Below are 15,861 nucleotides of genomic sequence, written 5' to 3'. Positions count from 1 at the left end.
CCCCAAATCCAACCCATTTGTGTGCTTATGATCTGCCTTCCAAAATCTCTCTATTCTGTGCATGTCTCTCCATGGCCCTGCCCCTAGTCCAGGCTTCCCTCATTCTTCTGGACTATAGCAACAGCTTCACATGCTATAGTCACTCCATCCTTGCAATCTCTTCTGCATACTAGAGCTACAGTTACCTTTTCTTAAACGGAACCTTTCTTGACCACCTATCTTATGTAGGTTGCCTGTTAGACACTCAGGAGCTTTCACACATGGGCCTCAACACACTTACTACATCATTTTTCCTGATGAACATCATCTTCTCAAACTGTAGGCTGCCCTCGACCTGTTTTGATCATTGCTGTATCCCCAGAAACTATACTAAAGTTTACCAGGCTAAAGCCCCCAGCTTTGGAGGTTTACGAAAGCCACGTTCCCAGGGCGCCTGATTGGCTCGGTTGGTAGAATATGTGACTTCTGATCTCGGGGTTTTAAGTTCAAACCCCACATTGGGTGTCGAGATTACTTTAAAAAAATAAAAATCTGAAGAAGAAGAAGAAGAAGAAGAAGAAGAAGAAGAAGGAGAAGAAACCCGCTTTCCTAAAGAGAAAAGTAGAAGGGCTAATATTAAAAAACAAAAACAGGGGCACCTGGGTGGCTCAGTTGGTTGAGCATCTGACTCTTGATTTAGGCACAGGTCGTGGTCTCATGGTTGGTGAGTTCAAGCCCCATGTGGGGCTCTGAGCTGACAGTGTGGGTCCGTTTGGGGTTCTCTGTCTCTCTGCCTCTTTCACTCAAAAATAAATACACAAACATTTAAAAAGAGGAAAAAGTCTAAAATCAAACAAGAATAAAAACAGGGGTGCCAGGCTGGCTTAGTAAGTGGAACTTGGAGCTCTTGACATTGGGGTCGTGAATTTGAGCCCCACGTTAGGTGTAGAAATTACTTAAAAAAATAAAATCTTTTAAAAAATAAATAAAATAATAAAGATAAAAAAATAAAATAAAATAATAAAATAAAATAAAATAAAATAAAATAAAATAAAAAGCTGGCTTTAGACAGAGCCACCAGCATTATAATAATACTTAACAGGCTGAATCCCCCCAGCGTGGGGTACGCTGTGTTTACATTAGTTAGCTCATTCATTCCCCCCAAAAGCCAGACAAGATACTAATTTTAGTACATCCTCTTAAATATCAGAAACCCGAAGCTCTGGGAAATTAGGCTTATACTGTGCAAGAAAAACTGAACTACAGGCGCTATTTCACAGCAATGGGGTCTAGGACTTGAGGTTTCTATTCGGTCCTGACTCTGGCCACGCCCCGCACCCAACCCCACCCCAGCCCTCGCTGGGCTCCCCGCCCCTAACACACCCCTAACACGCCCTCCGCCCGGCCCCACCCCGGACCTCGCCGGCACAGACCCCCGGCCGCCGGGAGGGCTGCATGCAGTGCCGGCTGTGGCCGCTGGGGGGAAGTCGCGCGGCTCGGGCCCGACCGCTCTGGGCCGTGCTCCTCGCTCGCCCTCCGACTCCGCTCCCCCTGCGAGCGGCTGCCCTGCCCGCGCCCAGCGCCAACCCGCCGGGGTCCCCGCGCCGGACCCAGCAGCTCGGCTACCCGGGGCCGGACCGAGGCCGCAAGAAGCGCCGCGGGGTGTGGGGCGGACCCAGGAGATGAAATGACAACGTCAACCCTCCAGGTACCTCGGCGCGGCCGGGCTCGGCTTCCGGAGGCCGGAGGAGGCGCGGCGGGGCCTGCGAGCCAGCACTCGGGCGGGCGGCCTGCTCGGAGCCCCGGCCCCGTGGCTCCCGCCCCGCCGCCCTGTCGCCGCCTCCGCCCGTTTGTTTTCACGCGCTCGGAGCCACGGGCCGCCTCCTGTCCAGAACGCCCGCGCCCCCGCCCCCCGGCCGAGTCGGGCCGAGCCCCGAGGCCGCCGAGTGCAGCCGGCGGCGCCCAGGTACCGCCGCGGGGATCAGCCTCTCGCGGACCGCACCGGCGCCGCCCGGGAAGCTCGGCCCCGCAGTCGGGCTACTTGCCCTCCCTCCCTGCCTCCCTGAAGACGAGTCCCCGCTCCTTCCCCGGGCCCCGATTTCTTCCCGTCGGCCGGCGACCCTTCATTCATTCCCTAGATCTTGCCTGGTAGTGCTGGGGTGGCGCCACCTGGACGCATGACTGACCCACCCTCCAGGTGCCGCCGGTCCTGCTGTGCCGGCCAACAGAAACATGCTCAGGCCTCGACCTGGGCTTCGGTCTTGGCTTTGCCGCTCATTGGCGTGTGACCTTGGGCCAGTTGCTTGATCTTGGAATTTCGCGTTTCCTGTCAGTAAAATGGGGTAGTACCCTGTAGGGTTGTTGTGACAGTGGCTCCGGATTGAGTAATTCAGGTAGAGCGTTCTTGGCACAGTGTGTGCTACATAGTAAGTGCTCAGTAAGTCATGACAGATAAAGCGTGTGAGGGAGTTAGGCAAGACTTCGTAGAAGAAGGGGCGTTTGGCTGGATCAGGACAGGATGGGTGGCATTCAGATTCCTGAAGGCGGAGGAAAAGGTGGGAACAGGCCTGGAATAAATCGGGGTACTAGGCCAGGAATTAGTTAGGGTCCAAAGCCAGACACCACCGTCCACCAGCACAAGCTGTGATCTGTTAGCGCAGGGGGTTGTAAATTTTCGCCTGTAGATCCCACCTGCTCAGACATTTTTTTGTCTTTGAGCTAAGAGTGTTTTTACGTTTGTTTTTTTTTTTTTAAAAAAACCCTAAGATCTAACTCACCACATAAACCACATTCAAAGTGTATCATTCAGTGGCTTTTAGTATATTCAGAGTTGTGCGACCGTCACCACACTTTAAAACATCTTCATCCCCCCAGAAACTCCACACCCTTTACTGTCATCCCCCAAACCCTCTATCTCTCCCAACCCTAGGCAGCACTAATCTACTTTCCCTATGGATTTGCCTATTCTGGGCATTTTCTATAACTGGAATCATACAATATGTGGTTCTTTGTGACTGACTGGCTTCCCTCACTTATCATAATGTCGTAGGTTTTTATATTTTTAAAATGCTGGGAAAAGATACCTCATGACACGTGAAAATCATGAAATTCAAATTTCAGTGTCTATAAATAAAGTTTTATCGGAACTTTTGGGCTGCTTTTGGGCTACAAAGGCAGAGTTGAGTAGCCAGCTGCTAACAGAGATTGTATGGCCAGGAAAGTCTGACATTTACCGTCCGCTCCTTTATGGAAAGTTTGCCAGCCCCTGTGTTCACACATCTTCCTTACCCTTGTCTTTCTTCCTCATCCTCTGCCATCTGTGTTACTAGAGCTGTGGCAGGCTGGCAGTTTTATCTATCACCTCACCGTTGTGTTAGGCAAAACTACTCCTTCTCACATTGCACCAGCGGCTTCTTGCACATGAAACACTATGCAGATGCCAAAAAGACCTAATGTGCTCTTAGGCGCATTAATTAATAAAGTATCTAGAAGCGGGGGGCGGTGGGCAGAGCATGCCTGGATTATTTTTTGAACTCTGCCTTTCAAAAGGACAGACCCAAACAAGAATGCATACAGAGCGAAAAAGTCCAAGGAGATGGGCATATTGGTTCTGGAGAAGAGAAGCCATCAGGGACAGGAGGACTCGTTTCATGTCTTAGCTCAAGAGCCACTGTCTGGGGAGAGTAGACCCAAGAAGCTTGTGTTTAAATGAATCATTCCAGGGAGCGCCTGGGTGGCTCAGTCAGTTCAGCGTCCAACTCTTAGTTTTCAGCTCAGGTCGTGGTCTCATGGTTTGCGAGTCTGAGCCCCGCATTGAGCTCTGCACTGACAGTGTGGAGCCTGCTTGGGATTCTCTCTCTCCCCCCTCTCTCTGCCCCTCCCCCACTAGCTCTCTCTCAAAATAAATAAATAAACGTAAAAAAATTGTTTAAGCTAATCATTCCAGAAGGTTCTGGGCTCCTGGTCATTCTCTATTTTTAGGTAGTGGAGGTAGCAGAGCTTGAAAATAGTAGCCAACACTCCCTTCACCTTATCTCATCTTTTCAACCTGGTGAGTTCAGTTTTCATCAATCTGGCCTAACCTACTCCAGTCTGTTAGTTTTGTAGGACTAGCTGTGTCCTTCGGAGACCTCTTACTTTCAGATGAGGAAGGGCTGCACAAAGCCTGGGCCCTGCCAAGAGCTGATCAGGAGGTTTATTGTTTGCTGTGGATGGAACTTTGTGTTTACAGTGGGATCTGCCCGCCTCGTGTCTAGTGCTCATCAGCTTGGGGAAGATAATTCTGGTGATGCTTCCTGGGTTGGTGAAGCCATGGTTTCTAAAACTGGATATGTAGGTGTGGGGCAGCTGCCTGAAAGTTCCAGCGTGTTTTAGGTTCAGTCTAGAGCACAGGCTGACAGGGTTTTGTGAGATTCACAGAGACGCTTTCAAGGGTTCTTACAAGACTCCAGAGGACCGTTCCCCTTAATTGGTAGCACATATCTGGGTCTGGGGTAAGCAAGCACTTTTCTCACTGAAGCTACTGCTATACTGACCCATGTGTCCAAGCATCCCTTCCCTAAGTAGTAAATTTAGGAAAACTGTCTCCCCTTTTCACCCTAGAGAAGCAAGTTGGGCCAGTAGAAGGAAGTAGAGATCCCTTTTGTCCGTCTCATAAAACTCAGGGCTGGCTCTTCTCTGGCTTTCGAGGTCAAATGCAGTTTCTGGCCTTCATGCTGAGCAGCGCAGCAGTCAGTTCGTTCTGGTGTTTCCCCTGTTCCAGGCACTGGGTCCGGGTCCGGGTCCGGGTCCACCTTTCTTTCCCTTGAGGCACGGAATAGAAAGTGGATTCTCCCTTTGAGCTCTAACCTGAGATATTTGATCAGGTTTCCACTTGCTGAAATCCAGAGTGAAATTGAGAAGGAAGTTGCTTTTCACTCTATGAGCGCATTGTGAAGAGGGATGGCTGTCATTTAAAGCTTCCTCTTAAGGCCTTTCTGGTTGATGTTGGAAATAGAGGCCGACATAATGGTGTGCGACCCACAATCCACAGGATTCCTGCTGCCTGGGACCCCAAGGGCTTTTTGGGTCTCTTGGGAAGCACTGAGGTACTTGCTTTGCCTTTCCAGAAAGCCATTGACCTGGTGACAAAAGCCACAGAAGAGGATAAAGCCAAGAATTACGAGGAGGCACTCCGGCTCTACCAGCATGCCGTGGAGTATTTCCTACACGCTATCAAATGTGAGTCAAAGCAGGGCCCTCCCTGGCTGCAGAACCCCTGCAAGAGCAGAGCGGGTACCCCCTCTCTGATTCCCCTTTTGCAGATGAGGCACACAGCGACAAGGCCAAGGAGAGCATTCGAGCCAAGTGCATGCAGTACCTAGACCGAGCGGAGAAGCTGAAGGATTATTTACGAAACAAAGAGAAGCATGGCAAGAAGCCAGTCAAAGAAAATCAGAGTGAGAGCAAGGGGTGAGCACGGAGGAGGGGAGGACCCGGCCGGGACCGGAGCCCCCGTGAGCACCTCCCTGCCATTCTTGGTGCTCATGATGCCTTCGACTTCTGTAGCGCCTTCCTCCTGGGGAATTGCACTCATCTAGTGACAAGGCCCCTAGCTGCTCTCCGCAGGTGCTTTGCAGAATACTTCTGTGGGCGGTGCCTCAGCTGTGAGTGAAACAGGGAGCCAGCGTGGAGGTCACCGGCCTTGGATTCTGCAGTCAGACTCTCAGGCTCTATCTTGGCTCTGCCACTTCCTAGCCAAGTGACCGTGGACAAGTGCCATGACCCCTGTGGCTCCAGGCTCCTCCTCTATAGAAGGGGGATAACGGGCCTGCCCGCCCAGTGTTGCTCTAAGGAGCAAATGAGAGGACACGGGGAAAGTCCCGAGAGCTCTGCCTGCAGTCAGGATGAAAAAGTATCTGCCGCTGTTACAGTCAGAGTTCTTGTCTTCATCTGACCGATGAGGCAACACACTCAAGTTCAGAGATACGGTCTAGGTCACTGAGCCGGTACTTGATGGAGTCTGGACCCACACCCAGGGCTTCTGTTTCCAGCTACAAAGCCAGTGCTCGCCCTGCAGCCTCTCTCCTCATATCTGTGGTTTACCTACCACAGAGATCCCAGGTAGCTGAGCATCAAGGCCAGTGGTGTCCTGGAGGCGACGGGGAGGGTCCCAGGCAGGAGTGTCACGGAGCGGGAGACAGGCAGGTGATGTGTCAGCTGCCCCACCAGAGCTGAGAGGCGTGGCTCCCGGGTGGACGGGCTTGCCCAGGCCAGGGAACGCGCTCTCGGAAGAGAGGGAGAGGGCCAGGGGGTGAGGCATCTTGGGGGGGCTGGAAGAGTTTTGAGAAGGGCCAACCACTTATGTCCCATTAGGGGACTGGCCCTGGGGTGAGGCCAGTGACTATGTTCCCTTCCTGAGTGCTCCCCTTTAGACTTAAACTTCACTTCTTCTCTGAGTCACAGCCACTTGCCATCTGGCTGTAAGTCTGTGCGAAAGGCCGGGGACAGCTCCAGCTGCCTCCCCAGCTGCTCCAGCCAAAGCACACGTCCCTCATCGGCCTTCTAGAGAGGGCACACATCTCTATTCTTGCTCCCTTAATGAAGAAACAAGGATGGGTGACGGGAGTATTTCCTGGAGGATGTGGAGGGAGTGTCGAGAACAGGCGGCCCGAATGTTCTTGAGTTACCTGCTTGTGGGTCTCTACTGTTGAGCAGGACAGGCGTCTCTGCCACTGGGCCAGCAGCCAGAGCCTGACTTTGCTCTCAATGCCTCCTTGCCCAACCGCCTCTCGCTTTAGATGTCCTCTTCTGTCTCCTTTCCCAGCAGCGATAGTGACAGTGAAGGGGATAATCCAGAGAAAAAGAAACTGCAGGAACAACTGATGGGTAAGAGGCCCGAGGCCCTGCAGCAATGGGAGGGGGACATGGTGAGGGCCCCTGAAGGGTCGGCTCAGGCTCCACAGTCAGCCTCCAGGTCAAAGGCTCCGCTTGCCTCTTGTAGGTGCTGTTGTGATGGAGAAGCCCAACATTCGGTGGAATGATGTGGCCGGGCTCGAGGGGGCCAAGGAGGCCCTCAAAGAAGCTGTCATTTTGCCAATTAAATTCCCACATTTGTTCACAGGTAAGAGTTGAGCTACTTTAGGCCCAGATAGTAAAAGCAGCAGGTTTTTGAGGAAGCCAGCTCAGGGCTTCCACGCTGAAGGTGTCCAGGAGCAGGCAGCGACTCGGCTCTCTTGGCCGTCAGCGGGTGAGGGCCTGACCTTCCCACGGGCTCTGAGTCGGCAGAGGCTCCGGGACCTGCTCATCGCCGTCATCTGGCTCCTCCCTGGTGTCAGAAACACCTTTGCGACTAGAACTTTGACTTGACCACCCCAGTGAGTAATCAGGGTCAGGAACTAGTGCCGGCCAGTGTCACTTTGCAAGGTCTTGGGGGTCACGAGCCGGGGCTGGGAGCAAGTTCTCAGCAGGCTGTTCAGTTCCCTTTATTCCTTCGTTTCTAGAATCTGTTGTCTTGTAGAACTTTTCTCTCCCGCCTTAAGTCTCCTCTTTTTCTCTGTTCCCTTTCCCTAGTCGGGAAGAAGCTCACCTCAGTTTGTTCTTTCTCGTAGGCAAGCGTACGCCTTGGCGAGGGATACTGCTCTTTGGACCCCCTGGCACCGGCAAATCCTACCTGGCCAAAGCGGTGGCGACAGAGGCCAACAACTCCACCTTCTTCTCTGTGTCCTCCTCAGACTTGATGTCTAAGTGGTTGGGGGAGAGTGAGAAGTAAGTCAGCTGCCAGGCCCTGCTGCCCTGCCCTCACGGCACCTCCCAGAGGAGCCGCTGTTGGGTGTCAGGGAGAAGTAGCCAGCAGAGGGGGATCTTGCTAGCTTGTTGCACGGGACGCTGTCCTGACGAAGAGTGCTGACGTTGACTGGGAACTTGGGAGAGAGGAGCCCTCGTGAAGGGAAGGGAAATAAATGCGCTCGCAGTCTCTGGGTATCAGGTGGGTGTCCCCTGTTGGGGACTTCGTGTGGTTCAGTTATTTCCCACACCGACTCCCATTTTGCAGAAGATCGCACTGAGGCTGAGCGGAGGGGAAGGGACTTGTCCTAAATCCAGAGCTAATGAGTGAGGCTGTCCCCAAGGCAGGCTGTTCCCCCTGGTACAGTGCTGCCAGTGGATTTGTGATGACTTTTTCTGAAATCCAAGCATGACTGGAGTCTTGACCTGCCTGTGGGAAGGGCGAGAGAAGCAGTGACTGGGCCCCTGGCCGAGCATGTGTGTGGGTGTCCCGATCCCAGACCCGCTTGTCACCTTCACAGGCTAGTCAAGAACCTGTTTGAGCTGGCCAGGCAGCACAAGCCTTCCATCATCTTCATCGATGAGGTGGATTCCCTCTGCGGGTCCCGCAATGAGAATGAGAGCGAAGCTGCTCGAAGGATCAAAACGGAGTTCTTGGTCCAGATGCAGGGTGCGTGCCAGTGCCGGGTGCCCTCCCTGGTTCTCGGTCTACCTAGAGCCAGCCCCGGGCTTCATCGTTTAGCCGCGGCTGGATCTGATTGTTCTTAGGGAGGAGAGAAAATGTCCGGGGAGCGGTTCTCAGCTCCATCTCCCCAGGCCTTCAGTGAGGTCACCGTGGCCTCCGCTGCCGGCCCTCTGCCCTCCCCGAGCCAGGCAGGGTTCGGGGCTCTGGGCCCCGCAGAGCTGCTGGTGGCCCTGCCGGTGGTGGCACAGGGATGGCCCTGCATCGGGTGCTTCCCACGGATTCTGCCTGGTCCTTGCGGGTGTTCTGGGTCAGCATCTGTGTTCTCTCTCCCCAGGGGTGGGGAATAACAACGATGGGACCCTGGTTCTCGGTGCCACAAACATCCCGTGGGTGTTGGATTCAGCCATTAGAAGGAGGTGAGTCTTCCCCAGTAGGAGCCAGGGGCTGAGGCCTTTCTCCACCTGTGGTCAGTCCTGCCGCTGGCAGCCGTGGGTGCAACCCGACCCCATTTCCCTGGAGGCTTCTTTGTGTCTGCGTGGCGAGGCCAGCTTCGGGAGGACCCCGACGCCCTTCTCCATGAAGACCGTTGTACCATCTGCTCTCAAGTCCTGCCCTGTGCTTGGCTCTCTAGGTTTGAAAAGCGGATTTACATCCCGCTGCCCGAGGAGGCTGCCCGTGCCCAGATGTTCCGGTTGCATCTGGGGAGCACCCCCCACAACCTCACTGATGCCAACATCCACGAGCTGGCCCGGAAGACGGAAGGCTACTCAGGTGCTGACATCAGCATCATTGTGCGGGACTCCCTCATGCAGCCTGTTCGAAAAGTACAGTCGGCAACACACTTCAAAAAGGTGAGTGGCCGGCAGGGAGTCGCTTAGGGAGTGTCATAGGAACACGGATATCCGTTTTCTTGGCCCGCAGCTTGGCTGCTCAGGTGATGATACATCTTTGGTCTCATGGAGAATCAAGGGCAAGTACAAAATGAGCCCTCTGGCTCCAGGGGCTGTGGTTGCCCCTGCTCCGTCCTTTCCTGTAGTTCTTGCTTGAGTGTGACTACCTCAGACTGTGAAGCCAGAGGCCATGGCAGCTACCTCTGCCACCCCCGGCTGTGCCACCACGTGTGGGGCCCCACTCGATGTCTGAAAAGTGTTGGGCACAAAATCACACGCTCGAAGGAGGATCTCGTTTCACACAGCACATCTCTGCCCAGTGTCGGCCAACGGTCCTGCTCTGCGTTTGGTGCTGTTCTAGGAGCCAGGGAGACATTTGTGACCAGAGCAGAATAAATCTCTGCCTTGTAGGAGCCTCCTGTCTAGTTGGGGTGAAATTTGTCTCTGAGGGTGATGAGGGGAAGGACAGAGCAGGGGAGGGCGTCTGGTGTTTTGGAGTTTGGAGCGTGGTGGGCAGGTTGTACTCTTTTTTTTTTTAATTTTTTTTTTTAACGTTTATTTATTTATTTATTTATTTATTTATTTATTTATTTTTTAAGAATTTTTTTTTTTTTTAACGTTTATTTATTTTTGAGGCAGAGAGAGACAGAACATGAACGGGGGAGGAGCAGAGAGAGAGGGAGACACAGAATCGGAACCAGGCTCCAGGCTCTGGGCCATCAGCCCAGAGCCCGACGTGGGGCTCGAACCCACAGACCGCGAGATCGTGACCTGGCTGAAGTCGGACGCTTAACCGACTGCGCCACCCAGGCGCCCCACGTTTATTTATTTTTGAGACAGAGAGAGACGGAGCATGAACGGGGGAGGGGCAGAGAGAGAGGGAGACACAGAATCGGAAACAGGCTCCAGGCTCTGAGCCATCAGCCTAGAGCCTGACGCAGGGCTCGAACTCATGGACCGCGAGATCGTGACCTGAGCTGAAGTCTGACGCCCAACCGACTGAGCCACCCAGGCGCCCCTATTATTATTTTTTTTAATGTTTATTTATTTCTGAGACAGAGAGAGACAGAGCATGAGTGGCGGAGAGGCAGAGAGAGAGGGGGACACAGAATCTGAAGCAGGCTCCAGGCTCTGAGCTATCAGCACAGAGCCCGACGCGGGGCTCGAACTCATGGACTGAGAGATCATGACCTGAGCCGAAGCCGGACGCTCAACCGACTGAGTCACCCAGGCGCCCCCAGGTTGTACTCTTAAGGGGTACATCACCCCAGGTGACATTTGAGTCAACAGTTGAAGGAAGGAGGGACTTAGCCTCGGGGATATTCAGGGGGATGTTGCCAATAAAGCAGACTGGTTGGAAAGACATTTCTGATGTCACTGCATTTGTGGTGAGATCTGACGGAGTGGATGAGCAAGAGGAAGATATCAGGGCACTCTGGACCCCAAACTGAGATTCTGGAGAACAGTGCCTGGAATAGCAGGCTAATCACAAACCTCTGAGATCCTACTTTGAGCTACTTTGACTACCAACCCGAGTTTTGAAGGAGTCATTGCCTTCTCAGACTGATGACCTCGAAACCCAGGTGTGCGTTCATTCCCTACCATTCCCTTCTCTTCGTGACTCAGAACCTGAGGCATCCTGTCTCTTCCCCAAGCGCTGAGGGGCAACCCCTCCAGCCAGACTCCTCTTTGATTTCAGGTCTGTGGCCCTTCCCGCACCAACCCTAGCGTCATGATCGATGACCTCCTGACCCCATGTTCCCCAGGGGACCCAGAGGCCATGGAGATGACTTGGATGGATGTCCCTGGTGACAAACTCTTAGAGCCTGTGGTTTGCATGGTAAGCAGCCGGCTGGGCCAGGGATTGCACAGAGACCAGAAAATTGGGGCCTTGGGTCTGAAAATAAGCTCTGCTTCTCTGTCCTGGGCTGTTGTGCCTCCTCCCAAACAGAATGGCTGATGGGGCTCTGGGTACCTGGAGCTCCTGCCATTAGACTTACTGCGGGCCCAGGATGAGGCCATAGTGTTAGCATTTTACTTTCTTCAGCAAGAAAAAAGGCCAGCTGGTGTGACTGCATCATTCCACGGGTTTGGCTTGCTTTGTGCCCAGAAGGAAGCAGTGTCTTTCAGCAGTTTGCTTTGATGCTGTTGCACAGGCAGCCTCATGGGACTAGTCTGGCCCTTTCCTCATCCTGGTCTTGTTGACGGTCTTGCCCGTTGCGTGTGGCAGGTGTCCTGCCAGTGCGGCTGGTGCGGTGGGTGTGGAGTCAGAAAGAGCTTCTCGTGGGAGTTAAGAGATGAGGGGAGCTTGGATTCTCTCAGATGAGAAGTGGGCCTGTTTGGAAACGACATGAGCCGCCTCAGGAGGGAAGAGCTGTCCTGTCACAGGAGACATTCAAGCAGAAGCTGGGCAACCAAGGGGAGCTTTGCACTTGGGGCTGGGAGTGACCACGAGGGGAGGCCTCTTCCTGCCCTGGACCACATGGCTCTGTGACACGGGGAGGCCGAGGACCTGGAGCCTGGCTCCTTAGCTTCGTGCCCTTGTCTTTGCAGTCGGACATGCTCCGGTCTCTGGCTACCACTCGGCCCACCGTGAATGCAGAGGACCTCCTGAAAGTGAAGAAATTCTCAGAGGACTTTGGACAGGAGAGTTAAAAATTTCTTCACTCGGTGATGGTGAAGGTGGGAGGAATTGATTGGGGTAAAAAAAATCCACGGCACCCCCCATGTCAGCAGCCAGACAGGGCCCCGGGGCTCATCTTCACGTCACTCTGGCGTCCCCTCTGCTGTCTGGCCACCAGCCGGGGAGTGGGAAGGAAGGGCCTCCGGGGCCGCAGAGACACAGAAGCACATTCGGCACTGGGTGGAATACTGGTTCTTCCTACTTCTTCCTACTGGTTCTCCTCCTCTTCTGGATGCTCATCAACTCCTTGTCCTGCCCCTCCACGTTTTGTTTTGTTTTTTGAACCTTTCTTTGTTCCCCTAAATTAATGCTGCTTGGATTTTTGTCTTCTTTATAAATAAAGTTAAAATCTCCCAGAAGCGTCAAGGAGTAGGAGCAGCCCACACTGTGGGGCTGGTGCAGACCGTCAGAATGGCTTGCCAGCTCCCTCCGCCCTTTCCTTCTAACCCAAGTTTTACTCCTTGTGCACACAATGGCGAATGCCCTGGGTCGCCAGCCCAAGCCCTGCCTGTAAAGGTTGAGAGTAAAGCCAAGCCATTCCCAACCCCTACGTCAGCATCCCCGGCCCTGTGTCCTCCCTGCAGGAGGAGAGGATGGTTTTTGTGAGCACAAAGCTATGTAGATCAGAATGAGTGAGGGCAGTCAGGTAGGGTTTCACTGCTGCCTTCTCTTCCCTCTGAATGTGAGAACGCTGAACCCAGCCACTGCCCCTGGCACCCCGCCCTGGAAATGGGCTAATAAATCCTTTTCCCTCTTGAGCCACCTGAGTCATCTCATCTTTGATTCCTGTCTGGGGCTTCTTGAAGGCCACGCTTGCTTCCAGTAGAAAGACCCTCTGGTTTTCTCTCCGTGCTCTTCTCGTCAGCAGAGGAGGGCATTGCCAGCTGTCACAGTTCCGCAGCCTGTTCTCCGGTCAGGTCGGCCAGAACTTTTTTCGCCTTAAGGCCTTGCAAATGTGGGACCTGGACAGTTCTCCCTGCAAACCGGGGGGCCTGTGGGCCAGACACGGCCTGCAGCTGTGTTTGCTTTGGTCTGCTGCCAGCATTGAAAAAGCAAGAGAGTTGATGTGGAAATTCAGAGTTCTGGCTTTGGGGACATCGGGCAACTCTGGGCCTGCGTCCCCGTGAGACATCCTGTCAGCCGCAGCCGAGCAGGGGCTGCGCTGTTCAGGAGGAGAACACGCTGTCCGGCGCAGCCATCCCCACATGGACTGCTTCTTTCCCTTGCGTTGCCTGCCCAGCCCCTGTGGACATTTGGATTTGTGACTCCTGATCATGAGACGCCCGAGGCTCCAGAGTGGGCAGCCCTAGAAATGCCGTCTGTCGAGGAGGCTGTCGCATTTTGACCACGCGCATGTGAACATACAGAAGGCCCGGCATCGGGTTGTTCCAGCCCTCCTCCCCCTCAAGAAGCCGGTATTATTGTTCTATATCTTAGTAAGACCCGAATTGTCCAGAATGGATTACGTGGCCCACCTTAGATCACGTTAGCCTTGCCACTGTGGTGTTCTTTGATTTGGTTAGGAATGGCTGCTGAATTGAGCCAGCTTTTGATGGGTTCCTTGAAGGCTCGGGCCCAAGCGCTCCTCTCCACTTGGGTGCGTTAGCCCTGCCTCGATAACCTGCTGCCTCGGCCACCAGTTACTGTTTGTAAGTGCTGGACTAGAAGCCAGCATAGGACACTGCCTCTGCTTGTGCGGTTTCCTTTTAGCCTTTTGTGTTTTCTTATTTTGCCTCCAGTCACCTTTACTTGAATCAGGAGCTCCTCACTTTATTTTTTAATCTTCCTTTCTACTGCTTAAACACCTTGACAAGTCACAGGGGTTAACGGAAACTGGGGCTGCTGTGGCTCATCACAGCACGCCATGCCTCTCCATTCCTGTCTCCACCACCAGTGACTCGGAGCAGGGTGACGAATGTCCTATTCACATTTGGGGCTGAACCGATGCGGTGGCTTCACCATCTATGTTAAACATGGCTAATATGTGCAGAGGAATTTCCTCCCCTAAATGCTAACCATGAAATTCCTTCTTCCCTACTTGGGAATTCTATCCTAAACCTTCTGTCTACCTTGGCTTTCACTTTGGTAGTTGACCTCTAAAACTTTCCTTAGCTCAAGATGCTGATTGCTGGCTGATGTATCTGCCTGAGATGGGAGAGATTTTATTACAAATCCAGATTTGTTGCCTTTGGTCTACAGTATTTAGTTGAACAGATCCTTCCTCTAAGTGGATTTGGTTACAATAGTAAACTTCAAGTTGTCAGCAATATAGACAGTTTCAAGCTTTCTCTAAGGTCCACTCTGAGCTACCATATATTCTTGGGCCCCCAGGTCAGGAAGCTTCAGTCAAATGTTACAGACCTACATTACAAAGGCATCAGTAAGAACTGTTAACCTCAGAGCACTGTAAGGTGTAAGGAAACATTAGAATATTCTGATGCCTGGGGCACCTGGGTAGCTCAGTTGGTTGAGCTTCCAACTCCGGCTCAGGTCATGATCTCACAGTCTGTGAGTCCAAGCCCCGCGTCAGGCTCTGTGCTGTCAGCTCAGAGCCTGGAGCCTGCTTCAGATTCTGTGTCTCCTTCTCTGACTCTCCCCCGTTCATGCTCTGTCTCTGTCTCAGAAATAAATAAACATTAAAAAAATTTTTAGAATATTCTGATGCCACCCTGCAGGAGGTTATAAACATTGTCCAAGGGAATGGAGGCTCATTGAATTCTAATTTCATAAGGATCCATGTTTTTAGTATGAATAAGAGTTTTCTATAGACTTCCCCGGGGGCTGAGTATCTAACCTTGGAGCAATGCTGGCACCTGTTCCCTTCCAAAGTTTCATGCACAGAGAGCCAGTTCCCTTTTGCTTGGCCTCATAGTATGACCCCCAGACGGCCTGTTTAGAGAAAGCCGTACAGGAGAGTGGATCTTTCCTGGGTTTGTTTAGCTAACTGCTGTTTAAAACATGCTGTTTTCTGGGGCACCTGCGTGACTCAGCGGGTTAAGTGTTTGACTCTTGGTTTCGGCTCAGGCCGTGATCTCATGGTTTGTGAGGTCAAGCCCCATGTTGGGCTCTGCACTGACAGCGTGGAGCCTGCTTGGGATTCTCTCTCTCTCCTCCTTTCTCTGCCCCTCCTCCTTCCCCTCTTCACCCAGCTCACACTGTCTCTCAAAATAAATAAATAAACATTAAATAAAACACGTTTTTTTCTAAATAACTTACTGGACTTACTGCATGGGTACTTGGATTTTGAGGGCTCTGTTTGGTAAGGGTACCTGCCTTGTAAAACACTCAACATAAAAATGAGGCAAAACCAGTATCTTGAGAAACAAGTTCCTTCACCTCCTGACAAAGCTTTTACTCATTGGTCAACGTGATGCTAATTTATTTTTTCAAAACAAGTGTGGTGACCAGGAAGCACATTTTGCTTTCTAACCGTGACAGGAAGAGGTTCATTGCTCCGTCTCAACTATCATCCTTCCCCTAGCCATGCTCCATGACCTCCACCCAAAGAGTACCAGCTGCCCAAGAGATCTCAGCAGGAAAATCATCCCCAAATCTGCTAAAGGTAGAAGGCAGAAGGTGGAGATCAAAACTGTGTAAACCTGGTAAAATGTGTGGGTACTCATTTACGTTAATATTGTCATTAAACACTTCTGTGAACTGTGGCCATCCTGTTTCACTTACACATGCACACTGGTGTCCGAGGCAAAGAAGGATTCCGCAGGTATGATCCACAAGCCCTTTGTAAAAAGAACTCTGTGAAGGTGGTCAACCACAGCCTTAACCTGCATTTTTAAGCAAAGCTTTCAGATATTTTGGGACTATGTTATTATCAATTCTTGGCGTTGGGATAGATTATACAG

The 15,861-nt window shown here is 52.5% G+C and overlaps 1 protein-coding gene across 2 annotated transcripts; it reads left to right on the top strand.

Annotated features, from left to right (window-relative positions):
* The first annotated feature begins 1,501 nt into the window (after positions 1-1,501).
* Positions 1,502-12,759, top strand: VPS4A (vacuolar protein sorting 4 homolog A). Of its 2 annotated transcripts, none has more exons than XM_047835935.1 (11): positions 1,502-1,687; positions 5,088-5,199; positions 5,283-5,430; positions 6,788-6,846; positions 6,962-7,081; positions 7,569-7,725; positions 8,265-8,413; positions 8,763-8,844; positions 9,060-9,279; positions 11,018-11,158; positions 11,872-12,759. In XM_047835935.1, the coding sequence occupies exons 1-11, from the start codon at positions 1,667-1,669 to the stop codon at positions 11,971-11,973; spliced, it is 1,311 nt and encodes a 436-aa protein (XP_047691891.1). In that variant the 5' UTR covers positions 1,502-1,666; the 3' UTR covers positions 11,974-12,759. The 2 variants fall into 2 exon arrangements, with proteins under 2 accessions (XP_047691891.1, XP_047691890.1); XM_047835934.1 differs by having other exon boundaries at positions 1,503-1,687; positions 6,785-6,846.
* The last annotated feature ends 3,102 nt before the right edge of the window (positions 12,760-15,861 follow it).

This window comes from Prionailurus viverrinus, chromosome E2, assembly GCF_022837055.1.
Source record: "Prionailurus viverrinus isolate Anna chromosome E2, UM_Priviv_1.0, whole genome shotgun sequence".
NCBI classification, from domain to species: Eukaryota; Metazoa; Chordata; class Mammalia; order Carnivora; family Felidae; genus Prionailurus; species Prionailurus viverrinus.
Note: the sequence above shows the minus strand (reverse complement) of the source record. Positions and strands in the feature narration are given on the sequence as shown.

Excerpts from the sequence above, each read along its gene's own strand:
- VPS4A (XM_047835934.1), top strand. The coding sequence starts at position 1,667 with ATGACAACGTCAACCCTCCAG. Across the intron at positions 5,200-5,282 it reads TTTCCTACACGCTATCAAAT|ATGAGGCACACAGCGACAAG; the intron begins GTGAGTCAAAGC and ends CCCCTTTTGCAG. Across the intron at positions 7,082-7,568 it reads ATTCCCACATTTGTTCACAG|GCAAGCGTACGCCTTGGCGA; the intron begins GTAAGAGTTGAG and ends TCTTTCTCGTAG.